The 15542-nt window shown below is 46.1% G+C and overlaps 2 protein-coding genes across 8 annotated transcripts in view; one reads left to right on the top strand and one right to left on the bottom strand.

Moving 5' to 3' along the window:
• acp2 (acid phosphatase 2, lysosomal) overlaps nucleotides 1–1386 on the top strand; it is a 14206-nt gene extending 12820 nt beyond the window's left edge. For all 4 annotated transcript variants that reach the window (XM_086147974.1, XM_086147975.1, XM_086147973.1 and 1 more), the window contains one exon: nucleotides 45–1386. In XM_086147974.1, coding sequence (XP_086004100.1) covers nucleotides 45–190 — 146 coding nt within the window. In that variant the 3' untranslated portion in view covers nucleotides 191–1386. The remainder of the gene's footprint in view (nucleotides 1–44) is intronic.
• gpr137c (G protein-coupled receptor 137c) lies at nucleotides 1167–15517 on the bottom strand. Of its 4 annotated transcripts, none has more exons than XM_086147967.1 (8): nucleotides 14678–15517; nucleotides 8824–8873; nucleotides 8303–8410; nucleotides 8077–8215; nucleotides 6527–6664; nucleotides 4849–4974; nucleotides 4634–4758; nucleotides 1167–4532 (listed from the first exon to the last, which is right to left on the bottom strand). In XM_086147967.1, exons 1-8 carry the CDS (start codon nucleotides 15050–15052, stop codon nucleotides 4247–4249), a joined length of 1347 nt encoding a protein of 448 aa, XP_086004093.1. In that variant the 5' UTR covers nucleotides 15053–15517; the 3' UTR covers nucleotides 1167–4246. The 4 variants fall into 4 exon arrangements, with proteins under 4 accessions (XP_086004093.1, XP_086004097.1, XP_086004095.1 ...); XM_086147971.1 differs by having other exon boundaries at nucleotides 15127–15517; XM_086147969.1 differs by lacking the exon at nucleotides 14678–15517 and adding an exon at nucleotides 9002–9768.
• Nucleotides 15518–15542: the final 25 nt, after the last annotated feature.

Here is a 15542-nt window from a genome sequence, read left to right as displayed (position 1 = left end):
CACACAAAGACAAAGCTTGGGTTAATTTTCTCCTCTGCCTGCAGAGGTAATCATCAGCCTGGCCGTGTCAGCCTGTCTGCTCCTGGTCATCATCGCCCTGCTTCTCAGTGTTGTGTGCTGGAAATCGCAGCCAATGAGCAGCCTGGGATACCAGCACGTGATCAACCAGGAAGTGGTGGAGGAGTCCTGACAGAAGCACGCGCTCCTCGCCCGAGGACAAACAAATGGCGAGTCTCTGGACAGCAGTAATGAAGATGATGACGACGACATACTCTGAGAACCAGGCCAGCTTTTTTGTAAAAATACAAACCTGCTTGGTCCAGCGTGGTGAGGAGCTGGCGTCGATTTTCCCTCTATCCACGCCGACTTGAATAAAAGATGAGGGTCTAAAGGACACCTCAGGAAAACAGCCGAGTTTCGGCAGAAGATTCTATAGAAGCACAAAGCGTTGAGCGGAGAGTGGCGGTATCCCCAACACGCACCCTCAGCAGGGGGCCTCCTCTGATTTTTAATCATGCATTTACCTGCCAGTCAATTTTTCAGTCCATTTGTTTTGTTTATATTTCTTTCATTTCTCTTTTTCATTCTAAAATTCAACTTCTGGTAATGGGAAAGTTTGGAAAACCTAACATGTGATTTCGATGGAGTTGTTTTTGTTTATTGATGTATGCCATACAATTCAAGGTTTCCCGCCACGTCCTTGATAACCCAGGATAAAAGGATTGACCCAGTTTTCCGGTCGTGGGGAAAGAACACGGGGAAAAAAAACAACTGGAAAATGTGTTGGTCAGATTTGCAGGGGTGTCCTGCTAGCCTGTGCAAATCTGACCATTTGAAGAAACGTCCACAGACTCAAACTAGCGCCTCTCATAGATAAAGCGCGTCGCTAGTGTCAGCCTGCGAGTGAGAGCCACTAAGAAATGTCCTGGAAAATTCACAAAAAAAAATTGGGAACTCTGTTCAGAGAACGCCGGTCGGAGACGTTTCCATTGTGCGTTCCCTGGATTGGGGGACAGGAGGGATTGATTCCTCAACTTTGAGAGTAAGATTACATTTGGGTATTATTGGTACAGATGTCCTGAATGAGCACATCATTGTACTTGTGTATGTTCGTGCGTGTTTATGAATGTTGACTCAGGCCCAAGTACCACGATGCCTTACATACTGTTTGTTCATTTTTATTTGACCCCCTGGAGCCAGAGCTTTGTTAAAGAGAAAACCTAATCCGTATTTTCTCTGGGGGCTCTGCTGAATATAACCTTTGACCTTTTCATTGTAAGTGACAGACGCTTCAGTTTTGAATGCTTTTTCTTCTCATGGCGGCGACAGCTGCTAACTTTTGACATTGGACTTCGTTTTTTAAATTAAAACAAAAAAAAACAAAAACTATGTATTTTTTCCACCAAACTGCAGTCAAGTTGGCGCTGTGGTTAAAAGGTCTGTGGTTGGATGGGAGACCTTTATGTGTGGAGTCTCCATGGTCTCCCCACGTCTGCGTGGGGTTCCTCCAGGATCCTCCCACTGTCCAAAAACATGCAGGAGGTTCAATATGGACTCGAAATGGTCCCAACATGTGAATGAGTGGTTAAATGCTTGTGTGTCTCTATATATGATGTGTGAATGGCAGTATGTCTCTATATGTGGCCCTGTGATTGACTGGCAGCCGGCGCCAAGTGAACCCCACCTCTCACCTAATGATGGCTTGGATAGGCTGCAGCATTGTTTCTTTTAAGAAATGTGGATGAGACGGTGAATGGTTTCATGTCCATTTGATGTGAATGACAGATGTATGATTGTACGTCTGTATGAGGTGTGAATGAGCATGAATAATGTGTCCATATGATGTGGGAATGAGAGGGTGAATGCTATTGGATCTCGAAATGATGTGAATGTGGGAGTGATTGGTTGTATGTCTATGTGGTCCTATGATCGACTTTCTAGGGTTGACCAGTGACAGCTAGGGTTGGCTACAGCCTATGAATGAATGAATGAATGAACTTTTCCATTACAGGTGAACATAAAACTGGGATAGGTGAGTGCGTGCGCACCACTCGGGTATGCGCAAGTTTCTGGCCTCTATTTTCCAATGTCAGGCTTTGCAATCCTTGCCCTAAGATAATATAAACAGTTGAATAAAGTGTTGATTTTAATGTTTTCCAATATTTACTGGTCAAATGTTCTTTAAAAACAGGGCAATGAATGATGTGTAAACAAAGTGGGAAAATGTGTCACCCTCAGCCAGAGTCTGAGAGCGAGCAGAGCCAAGCCAGTGAATACAACCTGGCCTATTTAGCAGCGAGCTGAGACTTAATTCCGATGTTCCCCATAAACTTGTTAACTGATAAATCCAACCACATGACCAGCTGTGAGACGCGGTGGGAAAAGTCAGGTCCTGAGACTCATGGGTGCAAGTACAATAAGGGCGTTTGAGCTTCCCCTCCACGCCCAGCGACCATCTGATGGTCAAATGTATGGGAGCGAGCAGCAAAGCAACGATATCCCAGCAATCACGGGAACGGACAGTCTTAGGTTTATCTTAAAAACAGTGCAGTAGGCCTTTATTCAAACATGGTAGTGCTTCTGTTTACACATTGTTAGTGATCTTTCGCACAAGTTACATTCAGTTTGGCCCCCGGATAAAAGCCTCGCGTTCGGTAAAAACACCTCACAACAGAGCGTCCGTTGCCTTCATGTAGCAGATAGCTGGGATAACATCTGTACAGGTATTTAAAAACACATTGGTGGGTTGGGAGGAAGGTGACCTTCGGGGTGTGGCACTTGGGATGCGGGACCATGCACGGCAAATGTAGAGCGCTGGATACGACAGAACGTGAATTGCCCTTTTGCTCAAAGGCTCCGACGCAACTTTTGCGGGCAGTAACTATGTCCATGTGTTTTGGTTTTCAGAAAGGGTACCGGCAGTGGAAATGTTTAGTTGAAATCAAATGTCAGCGATGGGAGAGATGTGAAAAAATGGGCTATAAAATTTTGTCAGATAGTAAAAAAAAAAAAAATCAGTGTAAAAATAGTGTAAAATAAAAAGTCACATTAAAAAAGCGCACTAAAACATTTCGCTCAAATTGCAACGCTTGTATTCAGACACTCACGAGCTTCCAGACATGCAGATGTGTGTCTGGCAGTCTCTTGTGCAAAAGCAGTTCCTTAAGGAATGGATCTACTAGATATGACGAAACATGATGGCACATTGATATTTCCTTCAACGAAAGGATAAAACAGACAAATGTCAATGAAAGCCAATAAATTCTGACGAGAATGGAAAAACATGGTAGGAGAACACATGTAGGCGGTGAGCCTTTCCTCCTAAGATGATCTTCATATAAGTGCAATAAATGTTGCCTGGCAGCCAGCAAAGTATTTGCTGAAGGCCTCAGACTGAGGGTGGGGTGGGGGTTCTACTCCAGTGTTTAGTACATTGTTACCTGTTTGAGAACCGGAAACTCTGAAGTAAAATAGAAATAAAAACTTCCAGACTTGTCAACTCATGGATTTATCAACTGCTTTGAGTCGTCCTTGGTTCCGACTGAATCGTGCAAACGAGTTGGCTAAGTTGGTCAGTTGGTATCTGTGGACTCCGAGGGCTAGCATCGGGTATGAGCTGGCTCCCGCCACAACAAACCCAATGCTAACGAGCAAATGAAGCGGTCAGCTACAAGTAGAACCTAAAGATAAGAAGAAATACTCTCTACATTAATCATTCAGAGAGACTATTTGAAGATCAACCACCGAGGCTTTGCCGACTTTTGAAAGGCTGTTTGGCCAACAAGCCATTTTTGATCCTGTATCACAGTTAGCTTAATTGCTAATTGAGGTTAGCGTCTGTGTGTCTGCAAAGCGTTGTCAGTGCACCAAAGCTAACGGCACTAACGAAAACTTAACCATCCTGCTCGCGGCACCTGACGGCAGTGGAATGATCATATCTTAGACGCATGACTGAAGCAGGATTTCATGGAATGGGGAGAAGGAGAGAGAAGATGTTTGATTATCTGGTCCCTGATTATCGAGGCCTCGCAAATGGTGATCCGACCGGAGGAGTGTTGGTCGTTCTGGGGGCTGAGAACCTGGTCCACAGCCTGTGGACGACCCCTCCTGTAAATTATGCCACCGCCTTTTTCAGAAGATCCACCAACTTTCACGCCCAAGTTCATCCCTGTTAATCAAGAGGAGCTTGCTATGATGTAGTCAGGGGAAAAGTAATGGCGGCGGGGAAAGATCATCCATCTTCTGGTCAATTCTGAGGGGTGCAGAAGTAGGTCTGTGACCCGCAGTAATAATTCTGTGACGTGGAGTAGAAGTTACTGTGATGGTGGTGGTGGTGGTGATGGTTGTTCTGAGGGGTGGAGTAGTAGTTGTGGTGGTGGTGGTGGCTCTGGATGTTCCCGTAAGCGAAGAGCAGCGGAGCGGTGGACGAGGGTGGCTGCTGGCTTGACGGCATGCCCGCCAGCAGGGCGCTGTTTCGCTGGATAGAGCCATACCAGCTGGACATACCCGGCTGGGGCGTAGAAGACAGGAGGCTAGAAGGCAACAGGTGAGAGCGGGGCAATCATCTAAATTGTACAGCAAGATTGTCATTGTGTGTGTGCACATGTGTGTGTGTGTATGCGTGTGTGCCCACCTGGCCCGATCGGCCCTGCTGGTAATGCTTCTGGACAGGTCGTCATCACTGTCGTACCGTCGAGGGTTGTCAAAGAAGTAGGCCCTGGAGCTGAAGCTGTGGCTGTTGATCATGCCGCCCGGAGCCTGCGAGAACCAATCAGAGGCTTGCTTCTAGACTCATTTTGTAGCATTGCTGATTGACATTTGCGTTGTTCGTCATTTGCAGCGCATTACCAAGTTCTGGTTGGGTCTCTGGACCCGGAAGAAAACCACCACCAGACTGGTGGGCAGCAGCTCCCAGAAGAAGAGGATGATCCCGAACACAATGTAGGCCTCGCCGCTGATCTCTTGTACGTCCGCCTGCACACAACATGCCCACAAGAACACCATCAGAGCGCAATTACTTTCCCAGGATTTCTATTCACAGTCGTACTCAGGGCGGGCATTCTTCTGCACTCAGAGGAAGTGAAACTTCGGTTTAGGAATTTATATCTTTCCTTGTCTGAATAGTTCACGAACCGAATCAATGTTTCCCAATGAAGACAATGTAAATCCCACTGATCTGTTCTCCAGCTCCAAAGAACATACTGCACTCTTTTTATGGGTTTATTTGTGGCACAAATACAGAAAGGAATTAAGGATAACCTTAATTATTACTGTGTTTCTGGTGTTCTTCCTCTTTTTGCCAGCACGTGCACTAAGCATTTCCTTCACTAAACAAGCAAAAGTAAAGCCTTTTTCACACGAGATCCTTGCAAACGCTATCTCCAGCAAGCTATCTTTCATTATTCCAGGCTAACAAGAACTTTTCTACTTCTTCTAAGACTCGAGACCTTTGCTTCATTAACGTTGTTCCCCTTTAGCCACATCAGCCGTCTTTAGCGCATCTTTGTTCTCCAGGATTGTACAGATGGTTGACAGTAGTGCTTAGAGTGATCTGTAACACGAACGCTGCTCACGTTTAGCTATTATTTTAACTGTAATTGTCAACTTCATCTTAACGCCACTATCACTAGCACTTTTAGCTTTTTTGGGAGCCATAATGAGGGCTAACTTACTGAAAAAAAGCGTTAACGGGAGAACACAATGGTGAACGATGTCAACGATGCAGAGTACCACGCACGAGTGCCGCTACACCGCAACGCCACAATGGGAAAGCCTGTGAGTTTGTTTGTTGTGCGTTCGTGCACGGAGGCTTGTTCGCAGCTCGATTCAAAATTTGATCTAAAATTCTGTTTGTAGGCTGTTTTGTTCGTGATCAAGGGCATGCATACGCCAAGATTTTACTCTATTTCTTGTTTATTAACAACAGTCAGAGCTAGTTGTTTCACCAAAGCCTGGCGGATTTGTGTTGTCTGCAGGCTTACTACACATAAACAAGTGTGTGTGTGTGACAGCGAGGTGGGCCGCAACAGATGGTCCCAAACCCCGTGGAGTCTTGACCTCCAATTCATCCCGTAAGCCCAGCTCCCATGAGGAAGTGCAAGATTTTATTTTTCTTTTACCTGTCCATTACCACAGGTTAATGCCACCCTCCCCCTATACCTCTGCAGGAACAAGGATGCTTGGATGTGGCGCCCAACAGCTGCGCAGATTAAAAAGAATCACTTGTAGTGATGTCAGATTATACACACACACACACACACACACATACGCACACACACACACACACAAACACAGAGGGGAACCCCTTCAAATCAGCTGTCTGTCTTAAAGCCTGATGTAGGTCAGGATATAACCCCCCCGACACACACACACACACACACACACACACACACACACACACACGGTTATTTATAGCCAAACAAAGCCCTTTACTCAGCGAAGCATTGCTTTTCCAAATCTCCTCAGATGGATTGCCCTCGTGCGCACACGCACACACACTCTGTAGTAATCACACCCGGTTTATTACCTGATCAGACACGTAATTGAGCAAGCTGGGCCTGTCCTGCGGGGAGAGCGCTACCACCACTAGGTTGTAACAGGCCCTGGACGTGTAGAGGAGGATCACCACAGCTCCGACGGCCGTGGCCTGACACAGCGACGTCCCCTGCAGAGACAGACGCCGCCGCGATTACATACCCACGCTCTCATATCAGCCCAAAATTGGAAAGTGGATAAGGGGTGACGGATGTGATCCACCGCGACCCCCGGGGACACGATCTTAGCAACATGCAGCTCCTGGGCTGCTTTGTTTTCCTCTCTCTGCTGAAAGTACGGGTTTAGTATCATCAAGTATAGAGAAAACAATCCGAGGACGCGTGAGCGCACGTGGGAGGAGAAAGGCAAAGCGGGGAGACCGGGAGCAGAAGATGAATACAGAAGCAAGCAAAACAAGAAGGGAGGGGAGTAATGTGCAGCAAAAAGCAGACTCTGCTTTAATACAGGCAGGGTTTTAATGAGGGTGTGTGTTCGCGTGTGTGTGTGCGTGTGTCGGTGGTATGTTCGGGAAGAAGGGAGAAAACAACCAGGTTCTTTGATCACTGCAAGATGGCTGGCTTTCACTGACACGCAACAGAAACTGAACTCATATGTAACCTAATGCAACATCATAAATAATAATAATAATAATATCTAGAAACAAAAGCAATGATGGTTAAACTATTTGAATGTTTCTGTTCATGCATTGACTATCTACACAGCTTACCCTGCACTCAGGATCAAGGGGGGTGCCATTCACCCTCTCCTTCAAACGTGAATTTGAGACATTCGCTCTTGCATTTGCATGTCACGCAGAACCATATGACCGTTCACTTGTTCACTCATGCCACAATGAGACCAGAATCATTCATTTGCCCAATCGCATTGAAACTTTTGACATTCACCCTCTCATTCACACATTATTTAAGACATAAAACCATTCACTCTTTCATTCGCACGTCAAAACAGGCATCCATTCACCCTCTAATTCACATTTCACATAGACATTAACCATTCACTCTTTCATTAACATGTCACAGACACATGACCATTCACTTTCTCATTAATTCACACATAAAATCATTCAGCCTCTCATTCACACATCATATGGAGACATACAACTGTTCGCTCTTTCATTCATACGTCTGGACCACTTCGGGCCTCCAAAGAACCTCCTATGTGTTTTAGACTGCTGGAGGAACCCCACACACACATGGAGACTCCACACAGAAAGGCTCCTCTGTGGGAATCCAACCACGCACCTTCTTGCCGTGAGGTGAAAGGGCTAAAAAAAAAAAATCTCCCCCTTGCTGCCCCTTGGGTATTTCCCTTGTCAATGGATTCTCTAAATTTGAATTGAGCTCATTTTCAACCCGTTGGATTACAAATTAACTGAAACCTGGAGAATCACGCCTGAGTTCATGTCTATACAAGTCTCTCCATATATATGTTTTATAATTACTCAATTTCCAACTGCTTGTCTTCTAAAGTTGGTTTGAGTGCACACGGACTCGCCCTCCCTCCCCTCCCTCTCCCTCGCACCTTGGACTCCAGGTAAACGCTGGCGGACGACATCTTGGCAATCTTGAATATGCAGACGGCGAGGGAGACGGCGCACAGGACGAAGAGGCTGTCATTGATCAGGACCCGGGCGAGGACGGCGTGTCGGATCCCCGCCTCGCTGCAGACACGGTTAAACGACCACCGTCAGTCGTCTCGTGTACAGAAACGAAAGGCGAGGATTCACTGCTAACTGCGCTGGATTTACCTGGGCGCCTCGGAGCGCTGCAGGGCTCCCTGCACCAACAACGCACACGTCAGATTCACCACCAGGAAAAACACACTCAGACACAGGAAGAAGAGGCGCAGAGGAATCCTGGAGGGAAAAATACCACTGAATGAATGACGGGAGAGCAACAACACAATTTAAGCTATTCATCCCATAGATGGATGGATGGATAAATGGATATAAAGACAGACTTTATAATTATAATAATGTATCCTTTATTAATCCCCGTGGGGAAATTTGTTCCCTGCAATTAACCCATAAAGGATGAACCATGAGCAGTGGGCTGCTGTTAGGGGTTCAGCATCTTGCTCAACAAAACTTAAACACACTAAGAGGAGCCGGAAATCGAACCAGAAATGTTCAGTTCCAAAGACGATTATTCTACTTCCTGCATAATGCCGCCCCGTGGACAGACATTAAATGGTCATAGCAACACGGTATGTCAGAAAACAAGGTCATAAAAAATTAAATACAAAATCCGACGAGAACAGCAATCTTACTTGTATTTGCTGAGCTCTGGAGAATACTTGGCCTTCGCTTTGAACATCACCTAGACGAGAGAGAGACAGAGACGAGACACTTTTCAGTTTTTATTCCTTATCATGCAAAGTTGTTGTCACGTTTTTTTCCGACTAACACTTGCACTTCGCACATCCCGCCATAAATGTCATCGCTGACCACAACGTGGACGACTCAGAGGCCACAGGGAGTGGAGGGGAGGAAGGCGGAGGATTTCGGAACAGGGCGGGTCAATGGTCCACAGCAATGGAGAGGGTGGAGAAGAGGCGCGATGGGCAGAGTGTGACAGGAAAGGTGGAGAATACAGATGTGAAGAGCAGCCGTGGTGATTTGGAGGCGGTGAGGAGAAGAGGCAGCGCTGGAGGCCACCGAGATGAAGATGTGCAGGTTCTCCTTGTGGAGTGAGGAGGATGGAGAGGATCAGAAATGAAGGACTGGAAATGAAGTCAGACTGAGATGGTTTGGACGTGGACAGAGGACGGATGGTGAGGATCTGGTTAGAAGGATGCTGAGGTTGGAGGTCTCGACCAGATAGGAGGTAGGAGACGGTGGATGGAGTGGATTGGATATGAAGTTAGTAGGATGCAGTTGATTGGCTGTGGAGGTCCCTGATGGAAGCGGCTCAAAGGAAAGAAGTTTCTCCTCCAAGACTTAAAGATAATAATAATCGATATTTTTTTGATGATTTGATTTCATTTTATTTTCTAAAACCAAAACTGTAACTTTCTACTTTTGCCCAAGCAAATGTCAAAGAAACACCACTTGGATTTGATCGTCTAACAGCTAATAAACACTTTCTAACAACCGGGCTGCTTCTTTTAGGAGAGCGGCATTAACTTGACGAACCCCAAGGAGATTCCTCAGCAGCCCTGCATGCACGCCATGCACTCCTAATACTATAAATGACGAAAGGAACTGTAAGCCTTCAGTTGCATCAGCCACATGCATAAGACCTTTCCCTGAAGAACGCCTCTTCTGCCAGCCCAGCAGGAGCTCACGCTTGCCAAACAGCGAGGCCTGGAAGATGACGCTGAAACTATGGAGGCATTTTCCATATCCGCACTTGCTTGTTGGATGCATGGCGACCGCAAACAAAAAACGTCGGCGTTGCCAGAAAACTGCACACAGGATTCGGAGACCTTGTGGAAAAACAGTGAGTCGTGTTGTTGCGTTTTTCAACCAAAGCAAGGAGCCGGAGCTCTTGAAACCTTGAATAAGTAGAAAAAAACAGGAACAGCTTTTTACTAATCTAACCATTCATCTGTTTGAAAATCTGGATTCTATTGGCTGCTCTAATCTAAAAAGATTCAAATTTCCTGCTTGACCCCGGTAACCCTTTCCCCAGCGCTCGGAGTTTGATGGACGATGAGCAAGTTAATGTTGACCGACAGTCAAAAGAAGCGGCATCAGCCAGCTTTTGAGGTTCTTTGGTGGCCATTCACAGCCCATAGACCCAGACAGCGGCTGAAGCCCATTAGCATTTTAGCATAGCGTGCTGGTATTAACCACTCATTTTACATGGGAATAGTCGAAGCATAAATAAATATTAATTCATTTGTTTTCTATTGAGCTTATCCTACATCGACATTCACCCTCTCAGTCACACGTCCGGGCAACTCGGGATCTCCAATGAACCTCCTGCATGTTTTTAGACAGTGGGAGGAACCTGGAGGAGCCCCACGCAGACACGGGGTGAACATCGAGGCTCCACAAAGAAAGGCCCCTCCCGTGGGAATCCACAAAAGTGCTAACCACTCCGCCACGGTAAAAGAGACCAAAGGAAAGGCCTGTGAAATCATTCAGATCTTTCTACATGCAAGACAAAACCAACAAACCCACAAAATCAGCATGTATCAATATGTGATCCACAATGGCAAATGAGAAAAAAAAAGGAAAAAGGAAGGCTTACTCATGCAATATTTCTATAAGAACAAATGAAAAATCGCCTGAGGAAGGGGAGAGACGTCCCCTCCCTGCAGGAACAAGAGGGTTTTATTGCATCTTCCTCTTCTTCAAATCAAATCTGGCCAGTTACAGGCTGCGACGGCCATCCAACGGGGGTTCGGCAGTGAGATGACACGGGACTTTGGCTGTCACCCTCCTTGTTTTTTCATATGTTTTTGTGACCTGAGCCATTGCAGCCTTTGCAAATACTGTTGTGTAAGTGACATATTTAAAATGTGCTAGAGGCCAAACCAGAGGGGAGAAAAATAACATGAGCTGGCAAACGAGACAGGAGACCATGACAGATCCTTCTCCCGCTCATTTAAATACTTCAATCAAATCAAAGAATACATGTCGCATCATTAGAAGCAGCTTTTTCTGATTACGTTTAGCTCGAGAAATAACGTGTCAATCGATTGATGTTTACAAATTCCGTTTGTATGCGTATTTCATACCCCTGTGTAAAAATAATAACAGGGTGTTGAACCATAATTTCAAAGAATGTCACTTGACTGAGGCGACGCAGAGATGAGGCGACGCAACAATAAGTTGAATTTATTGAGATGACCTCAGTGGGCTACAGTTATTTGTTTTCTCTTCATTCATTTATTCATTCATTATATATGCAAGTTATCCTGCACTCAGGGTCGCGGGGAGGGGGGGCTAAGGTGTAGCACAGCTGTCACTGGAGGAGAGGCAGGGTTTAACCTAATCACAGGGCCACATATAGAGACACACACTCTCTCATTCACGTATCAGGACAATTGCGGATCTCCAATGGACCTCCTCATGGTTTTGGACAGTGGAACAAACCCAGAGGAACCGCACACAAACACAGGGACGACATGACGGCTCCGCGTAGAAAGCTCCCCAGACTTGAACCTTCTTTTAATCACGATACAAGACGGCACTTCAAGTTGCTTGTGTTGTTTTTGACTCTAAAATGCAAATGAATGACACAAAGCCAAGCAGAGGGACGATCACTTTGCCCGCTTTGCTCCATGGCTGAAAATACAGGGAGACGAATCAACCCTGCAGATAATTAAAATTCACCGGTGACAAACCCCAAAGACAAAGACGTGGCAGCGCTCAACACAACGGATCCGTTCACTGCTCTCACTCAAGAGGAGGCAAACAAAACGTACCAATCAGGTGCCGGCGGCCTTCCTGCCAACACGTTATCAGCGTGACCTTAAAACCTCCCGTGAACAAGGTACAGGTGTGATTCAAGTGTGGGACGGGCAGGTCTGCGGCCTCCCAGCCCACTCGATCCCCCTCAGTACGCTGAATATGAACAGAAATGCTTCAGGTGTTCCGATTGAGGGCGACGAGTTGCATATCTTCGAACTGCGACGACCGAGTTGAAGTCTGTTAAACACAGACACGCACGTGCGCACACATTACCATGCTGCTTTGTGTGTGAGAATGTAGGTCAGAAGTTGGTCATTTCTAACCTAGAAATGGCGAAACCGTCCATAACTGAACTCACACCGATACTACGCTCTGTGCGTGTGAAACAGAGGGAGAATGTCCCTTCTGAGGAGCCGGGACGTAAGAAGGGGAAGGAAATCACAGGCTAGGGGTTGCATGTGTCATCGGGAGACAAGTATTTCCAAACGTGTATGTGTGTATTTGTGTATGTGTGCGTGTGTGTGTCACAAAAGGCATGACTTTGTCTCAGCTTCCTGCTCGCCTAAATTCAACTGACACAATTTTCTGTTTAATGTGTCAAAAAATATAATATAGCTGCAGCTGCTGACCCCAGTCCTTATGCTAAGCTAACTAACACGGGTTCTGAGCCCCTGTGCTGCAAACATGGAAGACAAACGTGTGGTACTTCCATCTCTTGCCGATGTGACCATGCCAACGTGGGCCAATGCTCTCAACGTTTAGTGTGAACCTTTACAATAAAAGTGCTGAAGGAGGCGAAAAGGGGCAAAGTCAGCCAGGTGATGATTCCTATAGGATCCGGATTCGACCTTTGGAACTTGACCAAAACCTTTTCTGAGTGAAACAACGTTAGTAGGGAACCGAGTCGCAAATGAAGAGGAGCTGCAGCAGCTTTGCAGCCGCAAATTGCTCATCAGACCAAGGGAAGAAGTTTTTTTGCAGAGATACATATATACGGGAGGGTGCACAGACTTCACTTTAAGGATCTTATATATTTAAATGCAAAGAGAAGCCAGAGGTTCCCACGCGGAAAGATAGAGTCATTTGTGAGCCTCGACTGGTCACGGATCAGCTGATGGGCAACAATGTTTATTCAGCAGTCATATGACGCCACTGGCTTCATTTCTTAATCTCCACTCAGACATGCCCCTCCCCGCCGTCCTGTTTACGACCGAGACACGTTTCTCTTTCCAGCCACCAACTCTTTGCTATTTCAAATGGGCAGGTGTTCAACAACTGTGACTGACCAAGGATGCACCCCCACACACACTCTCAAATAAGACTTTGTCAGAAAACACACATACACACCCACACGCACACACACATTCACATATCTGGGCCTACAGCAGCCTTCCTTACGCACCTACGGAAAATCACTGCCCTCATAAACATTTACCGCTTAGTACAAAATGTTGGAGCAAATATACAATTCACATGTTTGCTTTTGTTGATGATTTGAGACCAAACCGAGTCGCTGGTTATGTCAGTGACGATGATTCGCCGGTTTTAATTGCACCAGCAACTTAACGTTTGCACTTAAAACATCATAATGCAAAGACTAGTCTCTCCGCCGCGGTGCGCACCTTTGATTCTTGACCGGAGTCAATCCAATTTCAATTTTCTATTAATATCATCATTAGATAGCAATTAAAATGAATTAAAAATATATATATCGTTGTGCGAAATGTCGCAATTTGCATGTTTTCATTCATTTCGTGGCTGATTGGATTTGGAAGGGAACTAGCGACATCAGGTCACATGTGCTTAGGACCAAAAAGCAACATGCATAGGCATTTATTTACCAGTAAACTAAAAGCTTTTCACTATTTAACATGACATACTGCATTCTAGCAATTGCATTGTCTTGGTGTAAAGATGCCTTCCCTGCATGACTTCCCCCCCCCCATGAACATTTCAGAGTGTATATGTGCAGATATTTTGCATTCTGTGAGTGATGTTGTTTTTTTGGCAGTCTTACACACTGGAGGCTCCAGTTCCACCAGCAATGCACCAATTCAAGACACATGAGCAAGAAATAAACAACACTTGTACGAGCATCATCCCTGCACGGGATGAACACCGAAACAGGGCTGTTTTCACAAGGACGGCCTGGATGTTTGGCTGAAATGATGTCGTAGGAGCCTCCTTTCTTCCTAACATTAAAATATACAGTGTTTAAAAACACAGGAACCGGTTTTATGTAGGCCTGGGGAAAATGTGCTTGCTTTGAAAAAAAAACAAACAAACAACTGACTTTAACAAAGAATTAAAAGAAACCGGGTCAGATATCGTCACAAGTGGAAACTCTCGCACAATCCTAAAATTAAAAACGTCAGATCTGTGACATGGTGCAGAGGCCGGGTATCGTAGGATTGAGGCTTATCTACTCATTCCAGATGCAACTGTTTCTTTGTCAATCCGGTTCGGACAATGTAATGTCACCTTTTTAGTCAATTTCCTGTAAAACGATACCAAAAAGAGGGTGGCCGCTTTGAATCTTGTCAATGCATTATCCTTCAGTATTCAGGAGATGCGGCCTGGCTGCACTTTCCTCCAACATGTTGGAGTCAGAGTTGAAGTCTGAAGTTGGTAGAGGTGACGAATGACCGAAACGGTGTTGCAAAGCGGATGAGCTGTGAGATCAAATTCAAACAAAGGGTTGCAAAAACTGCATTGTCAGCCGTTTGGTGAAAGGAGGTCACAGTGTGCGTGCAGTCCTACCTGTGTGAAGTACAGGTTGAGCAGACACAGGGTGAAGAACTGCAGGCACACCGGGCAGCAGTAGAGCAGCCAGTAGGCCAGAGGCTGCAGCTGGTTGGCCTGCACCACATTTTTAAAGTAAAACGAAAAGAGGGTCGTCCTGAGCGCTGCCCACAGCAAACACAGAAACAGAAACACACTCTGGAAGCTGAAGCGCTTGTGTCCGTAGTGCAAGACGAGCCAGAGCTGCAGGTAAACGAAGGCAAAGAGTACCAAGTAGAGGACGGTGTATACTGTAGTTAGACTAAGCTCCAGTGTTGGGGAGATCGCAGCTCCTGGGGTCTCCTTCAGTGAGGTAAACAAACGGGAATTCACCTCCTCTCTTTCCGAAAACATCTCCACTGGCGGGGCCCCACTAACAACACGGGATGCTACGGAGGCAAAATAAAAGCACTAAAAGTGGGTCAGACCTGGGTTACATTCACCGTGGATAACAAAAAGACGAGGTGAATCCAGAGGGAATCTGCGATGGAAGCAGTTTATTCTGCAAAGAAGTGACATCATGGAGCTGCGCGGAGGGTTGAGTGCGATAGTGTGGTTCAAAAAATAAGGGAAGCGAAATTTTCTTTAAGAGCGCAGCGTTTGAAAAATAGCAACCGGAGGAAACAAGAGTGAGGTCCCCCAGTGAATCTCTGCAAAGCTGCTCTGCAAAAAACAACTTGAGGGGGGGAAAGCCTCTTGATCAGCTGTGATGCAGGACTAGACCCGCCCCCTTGCTCTCAATTAGCACGGAATCTAGCACTGCGTTCCCCGCCATTTTGGCTCTAGACGTACCTCGCGTCCCAGTAAATAACTGCTTGTCGGAGCCGCAGAAATCAGACAGTGT

Source organism: Fistularia commersonii, chromosome 6 (assembly GCF_037954325.1).
Source record: "Fistularia commersonii isolate RoL2024-O1a breed Wild chromosome 6, RoL_Fcom_v1.0, whole genome shotgun sequence".
Classification (NCBI taxonomy): Eukaryota; Metazoa; Chordata; class Actinopteri; order Syngnathiformes; family Fistulariidae; genus Fistularia; species Fistularia commersonii.
The sequence above is the reverse complement of the archived record's forward strand: the minus strand, read 5'-3'. Positions and strand labels throughout refer to the sequence as shown.

What these genes read in the sequence shown, in the direction of transcription:
- gpr137c (XM_086147967.1), bottom strand. Translation starts at nt 15,052, where the DNA reads ATGTTTTCGGAAAGAGAGGAGGTGAATTCCCGTTTGTTTACCTCACTG. An exon ending in CAGCGCTCCGAGGCGCCCAG is followed by an intron (nt 8,216 to 8,302) that starts GTAAATCCAGCG and finishes CCGTGTCTGCAG; the next exon opens with CGAGGCGGGGATCCGACACG. An exon ending in GCGTTTACCTGGAGTCCAAG is followed by an intron (nt 6,665 to 8,076) that starts GTGCGAGGGAGA and finishes CTGTCTCTGCAG; the next exon opens with GGGACGTCGCTGTGTCAGGC.